Genomic DNA, 20,612 nt, shown 5'->3' on the forward strand with positions numbered 1-20,612 from the left:
TTGCATTTACGCAACTACAAACACATTTGCAAGCCCCACAAAACCAGAAAGTTTGGCTCACGTGATCATTCACGTGTCATTGCAGTGTGACAAACGGCTTATTGCAGGAGAACTGCCACCTCTCCTGAGGCAGTTAACTTTTCCTTCTTCCTTAGGTTGTAATGGCTGGAGCTTTTTATCCGAATTATTTTACTTTGGCGGAACATGATGAAGAAATTGCCGTCCGGGAGATGTCGGGCAAAGATCCCAAAACAACTATAATGGTACAGCTTAACTAAGTTTTGACTCTGCCTTGTGAAGCCATGTTGAAGTGTCCTGTCCCTCTTCCCAGATACTGTTGCTTTAATAATCACATTTCTCTCATTCATATATATATATATATATATATATATATATATATATCACACAACATTGTTGTTTTTGACCTATCTGAAGGCATACATTTTTCTTAACAGTTGAAGAACATTCCCCCGTACGGCTTCCTCTACCATAAACAACTGCAGTCCCTGTTCAGACAGTGTGGCCAAGTGAAATCCATTTCCTATCATGGGACCAAGTAAGGGAACTTCCATTTTTAACATGGGCATAATTCATTCTCGAAACAAAAAAATAAAACAAAAAAAATTAAAAAATTCCTTCCAGTAGCACCTTAGAGACCAACTAAGTTAGTTATTGGTATGAGCTTTCGTGTGCATGCACACTTCTTCAGATATGAAAGCTCATACCAGTAACTAACTTAGTTGGTCTCTAAGGTGCTACTGGAAGGATTTATTTTATTTTATTTTATTTATTTATTTTATTTTATTTATTTTATTTTATTTATTTTGTTCGGCTAAGGCAGACCAACATGGCTACCTACCTATAACTATAATTCATTCTGGTTTTGCTAATCATAGGCAGGGCAGAACGTTTTCTCTTTTGTGCATTTTTTATATTGCTACCCTGGGATAAATATTTCAAAAGGGCTGTATATAAATACCTAGCGTAAAAAGATTGCCTACACGTTTTCAAAGGTATCTTTGCAGTCATAAGGGTTTGAAATATTCTGGGTTTGTGTTCCTGTCATATATAACTGAAAGTACTTGGCCGTTATTCTGAATGATTTCTGTCCGATTTTACACACATTTTACTTGCCAAGCAAAACTAAATTATATTAATTTAACCAAAATATCTTTTGAATCTCTAAGTGACATTACAACTTTCTGGCAGCCTTCATTTTTGGAATTTGAACGTTGAAAAATTCAACACGCCCTACCACCTTAGTATTTTCTTCGTTCTAACCTGCAGAACATACTTTATTTTTACTTTGCATTTTCTCCCTGTAGAGCCTTTGTAGAATTTTCCCGGAATCCAACCGAATGCTTTAAAACACTTTCTGCCGTATACATGGCCCTTAAGATGTCACAGCTGCGGACTCCCTTGGAGCTGAATATACATTCCCCGGAGGAGATTGAAGGGAAAATGGAAGGAGGACCAAACATGCTGGCGCGGGGTTCACAGTATGATGCAGATTCATTAGTTTTCAAATGAATGCAAATTCTGATGCGTCTGATTTGCATAAATTTATTCTGTTGGCAAATAAACAGGGACGGGAGCAGTGAGTTAAAGCTGCGCTGCACGGTGTGAATTCTGCTCATTCTTTGGGTTCAGAAACTTCGTGAGACAAAACAAACATAATCCCGAAATCTGAACAATAAAGAAAAGAACAAGTTATTCTGGGTGCCTAAAGTGTCGAGAAAGTAGGGGAGAGTGGTTTACATTTTCTAAAACATGCTCTACAGTGGTACCCCAGGTTAAGTACTTAATTCGTTCTGGAGGTCCGTACTTAACCTGAAACTGTTCTTAACCTGAAGCACCACTTTAGCTAATGGGGCCTCCTGCTGCTGCCTCGCCGCCGAAGCACAATTTCTGTTCTCATCCTGAAGCAAAGTTCTTAACCTGAAGCACTATTTCTGGGTTAGTGGAGTCTGTAACCTGAAGCGTATGTAACCTGAGGTACCACTGTATTAGCTTTTTAAAATTTAGATTTACAAAATATTGAAGAGAAACCTATGAAAATGAAAGATGCGTAATCATTCACGTCTATGTAAACATAGCACTTGCAAATTTCCGCAAGTTGTGATTGCAGCTGGTAATTCTAACCTAGCCAGGCTTTGCAGACCAGCTGTTTCGAACTTGGTTTCAAGCTCTGATTTAGAACTAACCATGGTTGACATTTAAAATCAGCCTCGATGCAACACTGCACCATGGTTAGCTCTGAAAATGGAACAGAGGCATTATTATTATTATTATTATTATTATTATTATTATTATTAGGAGATTGGCCAAGTGTATCAGGAACATTTTCAATGTATTTAAAAAGCATTAGCTTTGTTCAACTCCAGTAGATGCTCCAGCCTTAAAAAGCCAAGTGTTTTGCTCGAGGGGAGCATGTGCTTTTGTTACGTTGAGGGCTAATCTGGCCTTGCCCATGAGAGGAGAAGAGATTGTTTCAGGTTTGCTTGTTAATTTAAACCAGTGATGGGGAACCTGTGGCTCTGCAGGTGTTGTTGGACTACAGTTCCCATCAGCCCAGCTGGCATGGCCTGTGGAGTGGGATGACGGGAGTCGTAGTCTTCCGCTCTAGCTAGGCCAGTTGCTATAAACATTTTAATTGAGGGAGCAGTCTGCAGGAGGTAGCAGTGAGCGATTTCTGTTCTGTTTGTGCTTCGCATTTCTTTTTAGAGTGAATGTGGACTTTCAGAAGCACACAGTGTCTCCCATGGAGAAGTTCAGTAGTCCTTTGGAAAAACTGCAGACCATCAGCAGCCTTGATTTATCTATCAACGTCACAGAGGTACAAATGTCATAAAACTATACTGCAGCAGTTAGTGCACATTCAGAGTCTAGATCATATTATTGCTGCCAGAACCGCTCCCATGTCCTCTTTGCACTTCTCCTTGGTTGAGGTCTCCTCATTTCTGCATCAGCTGGCAACTGTAAGTGCTCATGAAAGCATTTCAGTGTGCAGCTAATACACACATTTTTTTGCGAGCCGTTTTATGCTCCTCGTTACGAAATGGGCAAGGCAGCAGGGAGCTCGGTGCAAGCTTAGCATCATGAGCATGGGTTTAGCTGTGCCCGCACTGTGCCAAGCTACCCATTGCCTTGCCAGCCATGTGCAGTTGTTGGAAAGCCAGGCAAGGAACGCTGCCCTGTCAGCTGCTGCTGCTGCTGGGCAGGTTTACATTAAAAAGCGGACTCAGCCAAATTTCTTCACCCACCCCTACCTTTAAAAGCCATTAATGGTGGCTTCCCATTTCTCACGTAATGAGAAGCTGCAGTTAACTGTTGCCTCTTTGCTGGCTTTCGTGTTTCTGCAAAGGGAGTAGCAACACAGCTGGCTGGATATCCTGGATGATTAAGTAAGAATTTGACCACACAGTCAATACCTATCTATCTATCTATCTATCTGTTCCCTTCCCTCTCTTCAGGTGGTCGAAGTTGGGCACTTTTGGGGTTACAGAATTGACGAGAAAAATATGTCTGTGCTCAACAACGTGTCTGCTGAGATCAACCAGCTACAGCTGACCCCTCTGCTAGTCCGTCCCTATCCAGATTTAGTGTGCTTGGCACCCTTTACTGAGTGGGAAGATGAGAGATACTACAGAGCCCAAGTCTTATATGTATCTGGAGAGAATGCAGAGGTACATATTTTTTAAAAGCATGATTGTGTTTGCAGTTTAATTCAAACCCAAGGAAGCACGCACAGCCCTGAATCAACTCTGAGGGCTCTAGAAAACGGGGGAAGGGCAGGATTGGCAAATGCTGGGAGAGAGTGATCGGAGGGGTTAGAAAAGGCTAAACTATATTAAATAGTAGGGCAGACTCTTTCATGTTGGCAAATTGGGCTGACTTCGCATGGCCGTTTTAAGAAATCGCATCCTTGGGAATCTAGTAAGCTTCCTTAAGCTGCAGTAGTCAACATGGGGCTGTCCAGTTATTGTTGGACTCCAACTCCCATCAGCCCCAGCCATCATGGCCCGGTGGTCAGGGATCTGGAGGGCACCGTGATGACTGCCCTTGCCATATGGAGTTAGACCATTGTTCTGTCTTCAGAGTTTCAGGCATGAGTGCTTCCTATGTCTGCCTAGAGAAGTTAGGGATTGAACCCGGAATCTTTCGCCTACAAAGGTTACGCTGTCACACCAAGCCGTTCTCCACGGTCCGTTGTCTGCCCTGGTGACAGCTGCAGTTGTTCATCGAGCCACTGGTGTGCCGGGTACTCACAATATGCAGATTGGCACCTCACCTCTGCTCTGTGCTCCCTGACCACTTCAGAACATTCCTGCCATGGTTTCATAGTGGGGGAGAAATGGCGCCCAGCCTCGTTGTTGCACACAAATCACTTTGCCCTTAGATCAGCTGCTGCTGCCGCTGCAAGTTTTCCCATGGTCATTTTAAGCAAAGGGGGCACCGGCTGAAATGACTGCCTTAGCCATAAAATTTCACGTGATGCAATAACGGGCCTAATTTTTGCACCAGGAGGCTCCTCTGAATTTGTAAGCCAATTTTCTTCTGTGCTTTGGAAATAATTGCCAGTCCTTCTATTCATTACTGTCCAGGTTTTCTATGTAGATTATGGCAACAGATCAAAAGTAGCTTTGGGACACTTGCGAGAGATTCCAAGCCATCTCCGAGAGCTTCCGTTCCAGGTAATGTTCCTTTTTGTTCTAAGAATCACGGAACCGTGCTACGTGTTTTGGAGGGAGGAGTGTGTGTGTTAAATAACTATTATTATTGCTATTCTTATTGTTATTAATCAGTTCAAACTTTTCCAGGGCCAAAAGTGCATATATTCGTGTTTGGCGGGTTTTTTTGTTTGTGTTTTGGTGTAGGCTCTGGAATTCAAGCTGCGCAGAATGCGGCCTTCTGCCCAGTCCCTTGTATGTGGAGAGCAGTGGAGTCACGCTGCAAGCCAGAGCTTTGCTTCCTTGGTCAGCGGCTGTGCTCTGCTGGTGAAGGTCTTCTCGATCGTGCACAGCATCCTGCTTGTTGATGTGCTCCGGTACTCTGGGCTTTTGGACATTGTGAACGTCCGTGATATACTCATTCAGGAAGGCCATGCCGAACTGGCGGAAGACTCCTATGAATCCAAAGTGCGTTCTCTTGTTCCTTCTCAAAGTCTTGGCATTTTAGGGTTTTTTGAAGCTGTGAGAGCAGGGGGGATTGAAGGCAACGCATTGCAGGCTTAACCTCTGTCGTGCTGTTAGTTCTGATGTCGGTGGAGCTGCAGGGGAACGGTTTCCCTGGACAGCTCTGCACAGGGCTCAGGCTGGAGAGCAGAACTGGGACGTCGCTTCAGCACCAGCAGTCCCTCAGACTAGGCCATAATAATAATAATTATAATTATAATTTATTTATACCCCGCCCATCTGGCTGAGTTTCCCCAGCCACTCTGGGCAGCTTCCAATCGAGTGTTAAAAACAATACAGCATTAAATATTAAAAACAGGGCTGCCTTCAGATGTCTTTTAAAGATAAGATAGCTGCTTATTTCCTTCACATCTGAAGGGAGGGTGTTCCACTACCAAGAAGGCCCTCTGTCTGGTTCCCTGTAACCTCACTTCTCGCAATGAGGGAACCGCCAGAAGGCCCTCGGCGCTGGATCTCAGTGTCCGGGCTGAACGATGGGGGTGGAGACACTCCTTCAGGTATACAGGACCGAGGCCATTTAGGGCTTTAAAGGTCAGCACCAACACTTTGAATTGTGCTCGGAAACGTACTGGGAGCCAATGCAGATCTCTCAGGACCGGTGTTATGTGGTCCCAGCGGCCATTCCCAGTCACCAGTCTAGCTGCCGCATTAAATACAAGTTGGACCTCCTGCATCACAGGGGGTTGAAGCAGATAGATGGTGACCTTGGTGGCCCCTTGCAACTCTGATTTCGTTATTCTGTCCTAGCAACTGGCTCCACCTTCGCTGAAAGGAGCCCCACCCTCCTTTTTAGCACTTATTGACTCCAATGCAGCAGGGGATGTTACGGTTGTGTTACGGCTTCTGAACTGGAGTCTACTGCCTCAGGCCATGGGTTGACAGGGACTGCAGACACATCTTGTGGTGCTTCTGGGACAGGCTCTGAGGGCTATCCACTCTCCCACTCAGTGTTATACCCTGAAGAAGGGGAGTCTGGCCCCAGGCTCAACTCCCAACAAAGCAAAGCTTAAGTCAGGCACCCCCAACCTGCGGCCCTCCAGATGTTTTGGCCTACAACTCCCATGATCCCTAGCTAACAGGACCAGTGGTCAGGGATGAAGGGAATTGTAGTCCAAAACATCTGGGGGGCCAAAGGTTGGGGATGCCTGGCTTAAGTATAGTTCTCATGCCCCGTGTAGTATAACTAAGTCTCTTTCCTCCCTCTGCCCCCGCCCAATAACTCTCAAAATGTTTTCTTTTGAATTTCCCTTAGCTCAGCCATGAAAATCTTAAAGAGCTGTTTTCAAAGCCAGAAGAAAGGAAGAGGGATGCTTCTCTCCAGAGGAGCTCAAGTGAAGAGGAGAATCGCTTGATTGAAATGCTCTTGGAGAACGCCTCTGCCAATAGGTTTAGTGCGCCAAACTGCAAGGTAAGCTTAAGAGGCACGGTTATTATTTTCCCCTGCTTTCAGAGTGGCGTGCTGTGGGTGCCCTGAAGGACGTAATGCAACCTTTCCATCCAAGTATCTATTAATACCAGATTTCTTCATCACTGAAACCACGTGGCTGGTGAAGGTTACTTTGGGGATGGGAGATCGCTCCATCTCTACAGAAACGTGTGAGAGCCGCTGAGCGAAATAACAAAACGCACAATGTTCATGTAAACTTGCGATTTTGTGCAAGCCGTTTTTATGCTTACGGTTTTCTGGAGCTCTTAAGAAGCTGCATTGACAGTACTGCCAAACCATGGTTTAGTGTGTATGAGAAGGAACTGGAGCAAGTTTCACGCTCCCCGCAAAGAGGATTTTGTTTCAGTGACATCTTGTATGCCATCCACACTTGACAAAGTGTGATTAGTCTTCACTGTTTGCTTGTTGAAACCAAGCCAACGTCAAGTCATAGTTTTAAGAAGCTGGATTGATTCAATAAACCTTAGTTAAATTTAACTACGTTTAAGGAATGGATGGCACACTTAACTGTGGTTAATCTCAAGCAGAGTCTTTCAGTCTTTTGGTGGCTGTGATGGAAGAAGGGTGTGTGAGCCCCAGGCTCACAGTGGCTCATCCTTGCACCACTAATCCGTGGTTTCATGTTGTTCATGAACTGATTTTAAGGGATTGGGGTGAGGGGGTTATTTTGACGCCTCCATATTTACCCTTCCTACCGCAAAACATGACCCACACTTTGCTAACATAAGAAGAAAATCCGAAATTGACTAATTTGGGTGTTTTATATTCTGCTCTATTTTTTTTTCTCCTAAGGCAAGGCTTATTGGCCCATACAACCCCTACTGCCTGAAATTCAGCAGCATGACCAGAATCTCCAGATTTAGGTAGGATGGCATGTTATTGTGCTTTGTTCAAGGTCACTCCGTGACATTCTGGCTGAACTGGACTTCTCATTGATGTCTTTCCAGGTCATGTACAAAATTATGTCCCCTCGCTCTCATAATTTTCATTAGGGCTGCATCCAAATTTGAAGAACGTCTAATCAAATAATTGAAATTAATTTCAATGGATTAATTTGCCAAATCTACATAAGCCTGACCTTCATTGAAGTAGTATTTCTGGAGAAAAAGGCATACTTGCTTTGGTATTTAGGTTATTTAATTCTGCATTCCTGCCCTAATAAGCCCCAACCCAGCAGTTTTACAAAAAGAACCAAACCAAAAATTATTATTAAGTAACAAAATAAGGTAAAACTAAAAATTTAAAATCCAACGAAGGAGAGTTAAAAGCTTCAATAATTCATTAAAATCCATGCATAATAAGGACATTTTCAGTGCTCACCTAAAACAGCATCGGGGATGGAGCTAGTCTCACCTTCCTTTGGGAGAAAATCCCCAAACCAGTGTCCATTCTGACATGTATTCGTCATAACCAGAGCCAATTCAGTTTTTCTGCAGTTTGGCTTCTTCCAGCTGTGACGTTACCATCTCACCTTCCACTTACAGCCAGAATTTTACACATTTTTTGGTTGTACTATTGCCATGTTCCATTATGTGATTTCACACCAGTTATTTCCTGTGTTCCGTATTTGCATTTCCTAATGTAGTTCTTTGTTGCGGTTAATTAAGACCGAGAGCCCAATTATACCTGATTTCACAATATTCACAAAAGTACAGTGGTACCTCGGGTTAAGTACTTAATTCGTTCCGGAGGTCCGTTCTTAACCTGAAACTGTTCTTAACCTGAAGCACCACTTTAGCTAATGGGGCCTCCTGCTGCCGCCGCGCCGCCGGAGCACAATTTCTGTTCTCATCCTGAAGCAAAGTTCTTAACCCGGGGTACTATTTCTGGGATAGCAGAGTCTGTAACCCGAAGCGTCTGTAACCTGAAGCGTATGTAACCTGAGGTACCACTGTATTTAAATGTTGTGGACAGCCTTCTCTGCATCTCACTGACCCTCCCCCTCTAAACACCCCTCCTCACTCAAGCTCCTAATCTCATTTAGACAACTGCAGTGCGTTAAGGGCTCATGAGATTAAATTATTATTTACTTGGTCCCAACCTGAGTAGCAGTTTACAGGTCTGAGCTTGTATTTTACATGCATTTTTTCAAGGTGTGCAGGTATTTTGTGCTTCTGGATTTTTGCTTCTTCACAGCTTGAGTGGGTTTGTGTGTAAGTGAATAAACTCCGGTCTAAGAACACACTCCCTCTATTTTTCTAAGTAAACCAACTAAGTAGGAAGTGCAAAGGTTTTCCTGAGGGTTTTCTCACACCTTGATACTTCCCTCTTCCAAAGCAAATAGATTACCTGCCCCCTGCAAGGTTCTAAACCCTGAGCTTCATGACAACAGCCAGGAAACATTAAACAAAGCACAAAGCAACATGTCAGAAAATACGACATTAAACACTTATAATGTGCTAACCTTTTTAAAAAACAACAACAGCAACACGCTGTTCTGAACACATGGGCAGAAGGAATTACTGTATCTGCTTAGTGTGGAATTCTCTTAACATTGTAGCTGCAAAGAAGCCTTTGTCGCACATTCCTACCAGCAAAAGTTACTACGATAGGGCCAACGAAGATGATCTCTTCCATCTAGGCAGATTCACACGGTGGTCTTTCAGACAATAATTGCTATTATTTATTAAATTTCTATTCCATCCATCTTCCCCAAAATGCTCTGGGAGCATCAAACACCGACATGTTTAAAAAAGACAATTAAAATGGACATAAAACATGTTTAAAATAACTAAAAATATTTTTTTTAAAAAAAATCTCATCCAGCCTATTTCAAGGTTGGCATGACCAGTATCTTTCAGCCATCAAATGCCTGGGAAACAGGAATGTTTTTAAGTTTCCCCTAAAAATGAATAATGAAGGACATGGCTGCATCTCACCAGGGAAGGTATCCCACAAATGGAGAAATGCCACCAAGAAGGTCCTGTTATGGGGAAACAATAGCTAGGCTGCCTTAAGTGATGGCAACACCATCTTGCAGCCCTAAGCTGTTAAGATACTAGCGTGACATTAAATATCCCTAGCATTTTGCTACCAACTGGAGGTTCCAAACACTCCTGTAGGGTAGCCGCAGGTAGAACGCATTGTGGTAATCTAATCATAGGTCACCCAGGCACATATAGCTGTGCTCAGATGTGCCTTTTCTAGCAAGGGATGGTGCACAGATGCCACAGTAGGAACTGTCTTGAAGAGAAGCCCATTCCTCCATGGGGAAGACTGAAGAATGATGCCCCCTGGCAGCAGTAGTTCTATATAAATGCTTGTACGTAAAAGATGATGATGATGATTTACAACACATACAAAAGTGGCTTTAAAGCAGGCATAGGCAAACTCGGCCCTCCGGATGTTTTGGGACTGCAACTCCCATCATCCCTAGCTAACAGGACCAGTGGTCAGGGATGATGGGAATTGTAGTCTCAAAACATCTGGAAGGCTGAGTTTGCCTATGCCTGCTTCAAAGAGCGAAAGAGAGAGAGGGAAGGAGGAGAGAAAAAAAAATGAAAGCAATAAAACCCCAAAGGATATAGTACATTGCCATAACAATAATTATCAATTGACAATTGCAGTTTTCAACCTACTATATTTTGTATAAATGAGTTTCAAATTGCATTATACTTGTCCATGCAAAAGAAGAGAAAAGAAAAGATGTTTGATAGAACCCTTTTAGTAGGAAAGGTGTTGAAGAGAATAATTTTGCTAATTAGTCAGTGACAATTTCACGGCATTGGATTTCTTCTGCTCCATATTAGGAATTCTGTGCAAGGCAGGTATTTAAATGAACTGAATTGCTTTTCTCTCTCCCTCCCTCCCCTCTAGAGCAGTCTTAGTGGAGAAGGAGAGTGTGAACTCAGTGGTGGTGGTTGATGCCCCTGAAGACTCGTTTCAACAGATGCTGGTTGCTGCCTCTGTGACAGTAAATGCAACAGGTAAACGGTGTACTATTCCTGGGTGAATAGAGCATTGATAAAGAGCTGATTGATCACTTGTGCCTGCATTGTAGTTCTGTTACCACTGGATCTTACATTTGCAAAATTATTGCATTCTTTAAAATGACCAAATAGTATTATCATTACTACTATTGTTTTCTGATAACAGGATCCACAATGTTGCTCAGGGAGACATCTCTGATGCCTCATATTCCAGGACTTCCAGCACTGCTGGCCATGCTGTTTGCTCCTGCGATAGATCTCAGGTATGTGCACATTTCTAAATAAGAGCATAGCAGTCAACTTAAACGCTTGTGCGGCTTCCTTTATAGTTCCCTGACAGAACGTATAACACTCTTTCCAAAGGCTTCATGTTGTGTGACATAAAATGCAGTCCCCCACACTGATAGTAAACATTGATCTTTTTTTCAAATCCAGGGCTATGCTTACTGCCAGGCCTGTGCATATTTAAAGTAATTAATTTCAAATGTTGCCGAATTTAAAAGCTTGTAACCTGCCAGATTTGAAGTTCAGAAGGTGATACTGAAAATTTGCTATCCCTGAGAATCATATTTCTGTAAAGAAAGAGGTGAAAAGAGTCTGTGGGTAGGGTTTGCCCAAATCACAGAAGCTCAGGCGCAAAGGGATCAGGAGGGACAGGATTTCAAGAAATATGATCACAGTAATCCCTAGAGCATGGCTTACTGTGAATGAACATGCTGCTGAATCGTTCTTGTCTAGGTCCTCCTTTCCTTGAGTTTCGGGCAATAAACCACGAGTGTGCTTACTGTGAAGGGATGCGGGTGGCACTGTGGGTTAAACCACAGAGCCTAGGGCTTGCCAATCAGACGGTCGGCGGTTCGAATCCCTGTGACGGGGTGAGCTCCCGTTGCTAGGTCCCTGCTCCTGCCAACCTAGCAGTTTGAAAGCACGTCAAAGTGCAAGTAGATAAATAGATACCGCTCCGGCGGGAAGGTAAACGGCGTTTCCGTGCGCTGCTCTGGTTTGCCAGAAGCGGCTTAGTCGTGCTGGCCACTTGACCCGGAAGCTGTATGCCGGTTCCCTCGGCCAATAAAGCGAGATGAGCGCCGCAACCCCAGAGTCGTCCGCGACTGGACCTAATGGTCCTTTACCTTTACCTGTGCTTACTGTGAGGTGTGAATCAGCACTCATGGTTTGTCTCTCTCCAGACAAACCATAGTGGTAAGCCAAGGTTTGCTCCTGGCCTATGGATCATGGGTCATTTGGGGAAAAACAACCAAGCTTGTTGCTCTTGGAGTGAAATGGGAGCAATTCAGCATGCCTGGAACACTGCTCATTCATGCTTTATGGTTTACAGTTACATACAAACAGGGCCATTGTGTGCAGACAAGCGGTATTTGGTTATGATGTCATATAAAGTTTCTGCACTTGTTTATTTTAATATACCACTCCTCATTTGAGGATCACAGGCCAGTTTACTGTATAAATGACTTGGTCATTAAAAAGCTTGTTGCTCTCATTAGGGTTGATGAAAGCAGGAACAGATACATTGGTGTCCTTTGTGGCTTGGGATGGAACTACTCGCTGGGAGTCCCCATCCTCTCTGACCACGACATGGAGTTTATGTTTGATGTGAAAATTGATGCAGCTGACATAACCCAGGTAAATTCCGCACCAGTTCATCCCATTCATGCTGCCCCCCCCCCCCAGGTTTCTTGGAAGTGAACCCAACTGCCTTGGCTGGTTTATGTGCGATGAGATTGATCCACATCTTGGAAAATAATCCTGTATTTGGGTAGACGATTAAGCTAACAAATTCCTTTAACAGATCTGGTTTAAAAGTGTTTCAGTTTAAATCAGAAAAGTACTTTCATCAAAAGCTCAACTATTCAACCAGTCGCCATCTCTGCTGCTTTCAAAAAATGACCGTCTTTTATTCACAGATAAACATTATAAGGATCGCCATTAACAAGCTGGTCTCAGATGGTCCAAACGGCCTGATGCATTTTGGTCAAGAGAGAATTGCCCAGTTGCAGGATGCCACTCGCCAGAAGCTTTTAGGGTAAATTACCTCCTTTTTTTGCCATAAGAAGTTGCATTCATTTTTATAGCACACAGCAGGAGAGAGAGTGCATTACAAATCTGAAGAAGCGCTAACTCAGCTTTCCCTAGCCTGGTGCCATCCAGATGTTTAGAACTCCCACCAGCCCCGCCCAGCATGGCCATGGATCAGGGATGATGGGAGCTGTGGTTTCAAACATCTGGTGGGCACCAGGTTAGAGAAGGCCGGGCACAAATGTTAACAATCCTGGAGAAGCGAAATAACCTAAATGTATCATTATGTATTCGGGGCACTCGTGCATCTGCAGTTTTAAGTTAATTGTATTTACCATATGTCATCACTACTTAACGGGAAACTCTGCGTTTGAAAAACATGTCTAGACAGAATGAATTAAAACGTATCACTGCCGTACTTTGCACAGCTCAGGGAGACAGGAGATGGCAGGCGGGGAGTCTGTAGTAATTGAGTTGTCACACACGACAAAACATTCCCAAAATAGCTAGGATTAGATCTGCATAGACAAATTCGGGCACATGCACGTGTATGCACTCGGCTGATGCAAACATTGGCACTGGGAGATCAACTTAAATTATGATGTTTTAAATGCTTGCCTTGTCAAAATACTCCTAATAAATTAGCTCAGCCAGGGCTTGAATTAGAAAGGGGCAGGGGGAGCTGCTGGCCTTCTTAGCTTGTCCTCCTAATGAAGGTTAGGAGGGGGGCAGGATTTGGCTACAGTTGGGGAATGTTGGAAGTGGGCTTTCTGGCTTTCATTATGGACCCCTTTAACGCCTCCCCTTCCAATAATTAGGGCACCAGATTCTGTGTGACGCTGAATTTTTTTCCTGAGCGGCTTCCCAACAAAGTAAGGTTGGCAACTGGTGGGCCCTGGAATCTCCATCCAGCCCTCTGTGTAGCCTCTGCCTGCCCCCCTGCTGGGGACCTCAGCTACTACCCCTCCCCTTGCAAGGCAAAAACACCATTAGAGGCCTGTTGAGCTTCATTCACACCATACATATAAAGCGGTCTTACACCACTTTAGTAGTTTTGACTTTCCCCACAAAGAATCTTGGGAACTGTAGTTTGGCACTGTAGAACTACAGTTCCCAGGATTCTGTTGGTGTACTACGCTGGGCTTTGTAACCAACTTGGGAAAACACCAGGCAGCTGCGTTCTTCCCCCCCTCAAGCGCCTCTCAGGATGATCCATCACTCCTCTGTCCCGATGCGCTTCTGCGACACATATCCGAAGATACGTGCACACAATACAGTAGCAGAGTCCAAGCAGAAACTAGGCATAGAAGTGTAGATTCTCAGCTAATTTATTATGTACACAATCAGGTGTTACAGAACAAAGGAAACATGTCTCCTCTCCACTTCTTCTCCGAGAGAGAACAGCAAATGCAAAAATACAACAGTAACGGAACAGTGTAACTGAACTTCCGTTCCCATGATTCCAGTAGTATGGAATGTCAACACAGACATGTGATGAAAACAATCACACATCAGCAGTGGAGAGAATGAAATCCCAACAGATTCTCCATCACTGTTCAAGTGGTATAAGAGTGCTTTAAATGTCTGTCCTACTAATACGGTTTTTCTTTACTCACAAAGAGTTTCTTTCTCCCCGCTCTCTCAGCCTGATTTGTAAATCAAAACCTCGTGAAATTGTTCTTCCCAAATTCTATCCGAAGCCATATGAATGGAGTCAGGTAAGATTTGCTTCCCAAATTTAGACCTCAATAACACCAGTCTCAAGCCTTCTAGCCTCAGGTATGGTGACTCTCCACGGTCTCTAGCAGATCACATACTACCTGACTGTTTTACTGAAGATGCCAGGGTTTGAACCTGAGGGGTTCTGGTTGGGGATACTTGACGAATTTGTTGCAGTGAATTTCAGTATGACCTGCCCTGATCCACAGCACCTAGACTGTGGCGTGGATTGGAGCACATTTATCCTTTGCATTCCACTCTTCTCTGAATTTTGAGACATAGTGACCAGCATAAAAATGTCCCCCAAAATGAAGCTAAACACTTCCTGAAAAAAATATGTAAACCGAACTGCAGCCATCGTTCAAAATTCACACACTTCCCCAGATTTAGCGATGCAGTTCTCTAGTCAAGAAATGCTTGTGTTCAAAAATGAACATACTAATAAAAATAATATACAGAAATGCCTGTCTCTACCCTCATGTCATTGTGTTAGTTTGTAGTTGTGCCTGTACCATCCTGCCAAGTGCTAGAGATAATTTTAACATTCTATACCACATCCACCTACCTACCCATCCATCCATCCATCCTCTGTGAGTTATAAGCTCTGCCCAGGAGAAAATGTAACTGGAACAGACACCCCTCCCCCCCCTTCAACCTCACCAGAAAACCTTCCCTTCCATTCAAAGCATTAGAATCATAGAATCATAGAGTTGGAAGAGACCACAAGGGCCATCGAGTCCAACCCCCTGCCAAACCCCCTGCCAAACCTTCACTTCAAAAGAACAAACAATAAAATGTTCATTACTTGCATGTACTAAGTTACGTTGTTTGGACATTGTCCCCATGTTTTTCTTTCTCATTTAGCCACAGTCCAACATTGTCATTGACCAGTCTGAACCACAAGATGCACGAGCTAGGACTGATTCCTTGTACCAGCTGCATAAGTTGATTTTGTTAAATGCCTAAGGCTTCAGCACTCATCGTCCTTCGCTGGAAGAAAGTCCCATTAGACCTGGTGCAATCTGCTTCCAAATAAGTGTGTTTAGGATCAGAATGTTGTTGTTTTTTTTTTAAAAAACCTATTGTTCTGTTACAGAAAAATATAAAAGATGTGTTTAAAAATGTGACGTTACCAGTTTAACTGTTTGTCTTGTTTTCCTAACAAACAAGAATCCCCCAGAAAATGACACAGGTATGTGCAGTACAGTATTTGAAATTGGAAGAACTTTAGTGCTGCTCACTTACTAACCACATGAGGCACTAAGAGCTGCTTATCCCTAACATTAGACTACCTGGCTTCACCCCTCCAACCTATATGCATTCAGTAAAGTTCTGAATGCCAGGGTTTGTAGGGGGACGGTACACCCTTAGGGTTTTTCATACACCCGAGAGCCCTGATCACACTTGGCTCCTAGCATTGGGAGAGGGGAGGGTTCGGTGTCAGGAATGGCTTCCCAGGCAGAGTGAAGCTGCTGTGCCATCTTCCTGGCAGGTGGATCAATGTTGCTTACTGTGAGAGGGGCAAGATGACAAGTGCAGTGCAGACACACAGGCAGAGCTAATCTGGTGCTCCTGCTTGCATGTTTGCACCCTGCCAACCTCCCTTGCCACTTTCCCTCCCAGTAAGCAGCAGTGACCCATCTGTCACTGGGGAGCTAATGTATTGACTCTGCCCCCCAAGCAAGCTGTTTCTGCCTGATGTACAGAAGTTGACGGGATGGAGCCAAGCAGCTGTAGGAAGAGTGGGAGCACAGTGGGATGTTGCTGTGGTGGGCAGTGCCAGGAAGAGGAGTCCTTCGCCACCTCCATTTAACCCTGGCCTCCCAGATGTTGTTGATCTACAGCTCCCATCAGCCATGACAATTGGTCTTACCAGTTCTGGAGGGACAAAAGTTCCTTATCCATGCTTTAAAGATGCATACAAGTTGCTACGGCTAAGATTCTTGGAATTGATAGTTTTGACAGCAGGGCTTAGCTGCGACAGATTCTTTAAAGAGTGTGAAGTGCATATAATTAAGCCGCTTCAGTTTAGCTCGTAGTTAGCATTCACAGCAGCCAAATAGGAAGATAACGTTTTTGGTTTTGCCTTTGGATTAAAGTGTGTTTCAAGTTTTAAGTGTTCCATTTAACATTTGCTTTCTGTTATTAGCTATATCTGCAATTGCTAGTTTGCTTTGAAAAAATAAAGCCAATGAGTTTTAATACACTGTGATTTTTGTGTCTTTTAAAATACATATTGGGCAAAAGGAACAGTGTAGATTAGATCAAATCTGTTGTTCCTTTTTCCATTCACGCAGCATGATGGAAATTGCAATTTGTTTCTTCCTAGCTCGAAGTGGGGGACAGGACGGGACATGCCTTTATAGAAGTTAGCAGTGGAAATACAACTAAAACAAATAGCAACACTAAAGCAAGAAACACAAAGGGCAATTTTATAGAATCGGTTAGAACTGATTAACCAGATCATAATCTTAGTACAGACCACAGAACGTGGTTTGGCAGCCAAAGGAAAAATACTGCAATCAATCTTAGGAGGGATTATTCTCAGTTCTCTCCCACCAGTGCAAGAAAGACCACTTATCTTTTAAGGTGGGTGAAGGCTGTAGCCACAGAGGGTGACAGGATAGGCTGCCTAAATTTTAAATCTAAATTGGCCAATGAAGGCCTACGTGTGGGGCAGGGCTTTGGCAGACTGGAGGAACAACATCAGCTTGGCATCATTGGCATCCAAATGCCAGCCTGTAACTCTCACCCCCACCCTAAAATCTGGATTTACCTTTTCTGAGGCAAATCCAAGAAGTAACAAGAAAAAAACCCAACCTTGTGGCCAGCTACTTGTTTTTGCAATATTTCAGTGACCTATTTGTCCCGATGTTCCAGAAATTGTACTCTAGAGCAAGATATCCTCCTTGCCTTGCACGAGAAAAGAGGCCTGGGTTACGTTGATGTGGTGCCCTTGACTCAATGCATTGCACATAAAGTCTGGAAAAAGTCTTAAAGTAGAAGGACGCCTCTAGATCCAAGATACTGTTCGATCTATTAAAACATGAATATCCTGTCAGTTTTCTGTGTGGTGAAGACCAACTGCCTGATGTAATAGAACCTTGTTTCCGAAAGAAACAAGCGGTACACTGTTACTCCTGGGAAATAACTGGGAACACCAGTTAATCCTGCAGGTCCCACGTGTGTGAGACTACCAAGAAAAATGGCTGACTGCCTGAATTCAAAAAAGCACACGCGGGGCTTGACTCACTCTTATGCCAAAACAGCGCCCAGCAGAGTTTAAAACACAGATCTGTGCAGCGTTTGCAAAGTCTCTACACCTCTTAGAGTGAATAGACCACCAACTTTGGTATGTTTAAGTGCTTTACTTACAGTAATCACAGGTTTCACTCATGCATTGTTCAGTGCAACAGCAGAAATCTTAAGGGCAAGGTATTTTTGGTTGCAAAATGCAGGTGTTAGTCTCCAACATGCGGTCTGAGTCTAGAGCCCCAGCCTCTGACGTGCTCAGCTACATGGTTGGAACAAAAGGGGGGCACAAGAAACAGACAATACATCCTTGCAGAAGGTGAGGGGGCGTGACCTAGCCAGGCCTTCTCTAACAATTTACAAGTCCTAGGTTAAAGTGTTTATTTCTACTGAACTCGCCAAGTCTCTCAGTGCTATCCAGCACCCCTTCAAGAGCAGGTCTTCTGCCAAAAGTTTCTCCCAGTTTGGACACCAGGAGGGCACAGATGGGGTTAAGGGGGAACATGCAAACCCCAAACTAGGGAGAAAGGCGAAGGAAGCCTGCCCAGGATCTGGATACTGCTCTTGTATATCCCTATCGGGAATTTCTTCCAGCAGCATTTTGCAGAAATGGAAATTTGTCTTACTCTGATTATTATTATTATTATTATTGAAGATGGTCCTGTAGAACATTCTGCTCACCTCTCCTTTCTCTGCTGACAATATCTGGGTGCGTGGGTAATGAATTCTGCTGCCACCTCACATACTGTTAGAGCTTCCTGTCCCTGTCTTAGGCAGATGTTCCTTAACTGGAGGCTTCTACCTTTTCTTGCGGGGAATCTATCTTGTCTTCTTTGCTCGCTCCCTGTTTTTCCTTCATGGTTTCTGTAGAGTTGTAACAGTTAGGTTCCAGTCCCTGATGCAGTTCCAGTTGGATGATATTTTAGTAGCTGAGGAGTTATCTGCCTTGCCTGTCGGTCTGGAGAGAGGGATGACTCCTCTCCCTGGAGGGAGAAGCAGAGGGTTCAGAAGACCTTGCCTGTATGGGGGAAAATGAAATATATGTGTTTGTGTGTGAACAACAAAAAGAAATGGTTGAGTGTCCGGATTCAAATGCGGGGGCTAACACACAAGAGAGCCCCAGTAGCCCCAGTTAACATCACAAAATAAGCAGCCCATTAAAGTTTTAGGAATACAGGTTGTTAAACCTTCTCTCATTCAGCTGCATACAGCAGCTGACCTCTTTCTACCCCTTTTGCAATGAGCAGACCATACACAGTTAAGTAAGTTTAAAATGTTTTACTTACAGATTCAAGGTCTCAGTCATGCATTGTTCCATGCTGCAGCAATGATGATACAGGCAGCATACTGTTGAGTAGAAAATGCAGAATATAGTTCCAAACACATGCTGTAAGCTCAGGATCAAGCTTACACACATCCTTCTTCAATGGTTACATGATGCACAGGGGGGTGGCGAATAGAAAGGCTTGGACGTAACCTGAGTGTCTCTACAACTCTGTGGTCCTTAACCCCTTCGTGCAATAACTAGCAGTCGTGCATAGTTAGGTTTGACTGCAATCTCTCGCAGCCTGATCCTCCCAGCAGCATCACCAAACACAAATTCATGGGAAATACAATTTTCTGTTCTGCTGGGAATCTGCTGCCACCCGGTGGACAGTATGGATTTACTTTGTATTTGAGATTTATTTGCAGGTTTGCAGCTCCTTCCAAAACATGGACTATATATTCAGTTCATTGACTGCCAACAGGAAGGATGACCAGAATGCAAGAGTTAGGCCCCATCTGCACTATGCTTTGAAAGCAATATCGTATCACTCTAAACAGTCATGGCTCCCACCTAAGAATCCTAGGAACTGAAGTTAGTTAATGGTACTGAGAGTCACAGAGCTAACAGTCTCAAGAGCGGTTTGACAGTCAATCATTCTCACCAGGGCACTCTAGTAATTGTAGCACTTTGAGGGGAAGAGGTGGATAAAATGGGCACATAGAATGAGTTGCTGCACATGAGTTAAAAGAAAGTCTAAATAAAAACTATCAATTTGACTGGATCATCAAGTATAGTTCCAGATTTGCCAAGCTTGTGGCAAGGGTTGTCTTAAAAATGATGGCTCTGCTGTATATTTCATAAAAGGAATGCCAAATCATATTAAAGGTGTCTGGGGGTTCCAGTCCTTGTTGAAATCTAAAATCATGAACAATTTCCTCCATTATAGCTATATTCCAGAGTGAGGAGTACCAAGCATCCAGTGTAAGATTTTGGGTTATTTTCCATTGAGATGCAATTACTATTCCTGCTGCCAAGACCATATATAAATAAGACCAATTCTTTTGACAATATATTTACATCGGTCTCCTCAAAAATTTCCAGTAACATTAATTCTGGACAACAAAACTGTTTCTTTAGTAATATTTACCATTTCTGTCAGAGTTGAATCCAAAAAATCCTGCACCAACTAACATTTCCAACCGTAAATGATAATATGTACCAAGTTTATTGCAACTCCAACAATTAAGTGCTATGGAAGAAAACATAATTTTGACATTTGCAAAGGAGTGCAATACCATGTGTGTAGTAATTGTACAGTGTACATTCATTGATGTTAATATTGTATGTTCTTGAATTGTGGTTTAGGATTTTTTCTACTGCACAAGTCTCTTTGAGGCCTTAAAAAACAAAAGGAACTAATTTGTCATAACTGGAAAACTACACTTGGAGATGGGATAACTGAATGGTAAATAGGGAAAAATGGATTAATGTAGTCAGAGCTAGAGAGGTGTAAAACAGCTTTATAACCACTTTGTTCCAAAACTGAGTGTTTTCGTATTGCATTAGTATAGCAAGGTACAAAAATATGCCTATACCTATACACTGCTAGGTGCATTGTGTTTTGTATGTGGGTATGTGTGTGTTTCCCCTTCATGGATCACTGCCTTGCCGTGGCGAAGGGGCTTGAATAACTCAGAGAAGCTATGAATTATGCCGAGCAGGGCACCCAAGATGAACAGGTCATAGTGGAGAGTTTTGACCAAACGTGA

General features: G+C 43.5%; 1 protein-coding gene and 1 long non-coding RNA gene across 4 annotated transcripts in view; one reads left to right on the plus strand and one right to left on the minus strand.

The window, feature by feature from the left end:
• Positions 1-16,526, plus strand: part of TDRD9 (tudor domain containing 9) — a 91,794-nt gene extending 75,268 nt beyond the window's left edge. For all 3 annotated transcript variants that reach the window (XM_083610555.1, XM_083610556.1, XM_083610557.1), the window contains 15 exons: positions 156-263; positions 456-556; positions 1,326-1,499; positions 2,725-2,836; positions 3,474-3,686; positions 4,605-4,694; positions 4,878-5,138; positions 6,448-6,603; positions 7,435-7,505; positions 10,459-10,568; positions 10,738-10,834; positions 12,074-12,212; positions 12,494-12,612; positions 14,251-14,323; positions 15,189-16,526. In XM_083610555.1, coding sequence (XP_083466681.1) covers positions 156-263; positions 456-556; positions 1,326-1,499; positions 2,725-2,836; positions 3,474-3,686; positions 4,605-4,694; positions 4,878-5,138; positions 6,448-6,603; positions 7,435-7,505; positions 10,459-10,568; positions 10,738-10,834; positions 12,074-12,212; positions 12,494-12,612; positions 14,251-14,323; positions 15,189-15,290 — 1,926 coding nt within the window. In that variant the 3' untranslated portion in view covers positions 15,291-16,526. The remainder of the gene's footprint in view (positions 1-155; positions 264-455; positions 557-1,325; positions 1,500-2,724; positions 2,837-3,473; positions 3,687-4,604; positions 4,695-4,877; positions 5,139-6,447; positions 6,604-7,434; positions 7,506-10,458; positions 10,569-10,737; positions 10,835-12,073; positions 12,213-12,493; positions 12,613-14,250; positions 14,324-15,188) is intronic.
• Positions 16,527-18,219: 1,693 nt separating this feature from the next.
• Positions 18,220-19,437, minus strand: LOC310749007. Its single transcript, XR_014541425.1, has 2 exons — positions 18,863-19,437; positions 18,220-18,594 (listed from the first exon to the last, which is right to left on the minus strand). It is a non-coding gene; the product is annotated as an uncharacterized lncRNA (long non-coding RNA).
• Positions 19,438-20,612: the final 1,175 nt, after the last annotated feature.

Source organism: Podarcis filfolensis (genome assembly GCF_964270895.1).
Source record: "Podarcis filfolensis genome assembly, chromosome: 1".
NCBI lineage: Eukaryota > Metazoa > Chordata > Lepidosauria > Squamata > Lacertidae > Podarcis > Podarcis filfolensis.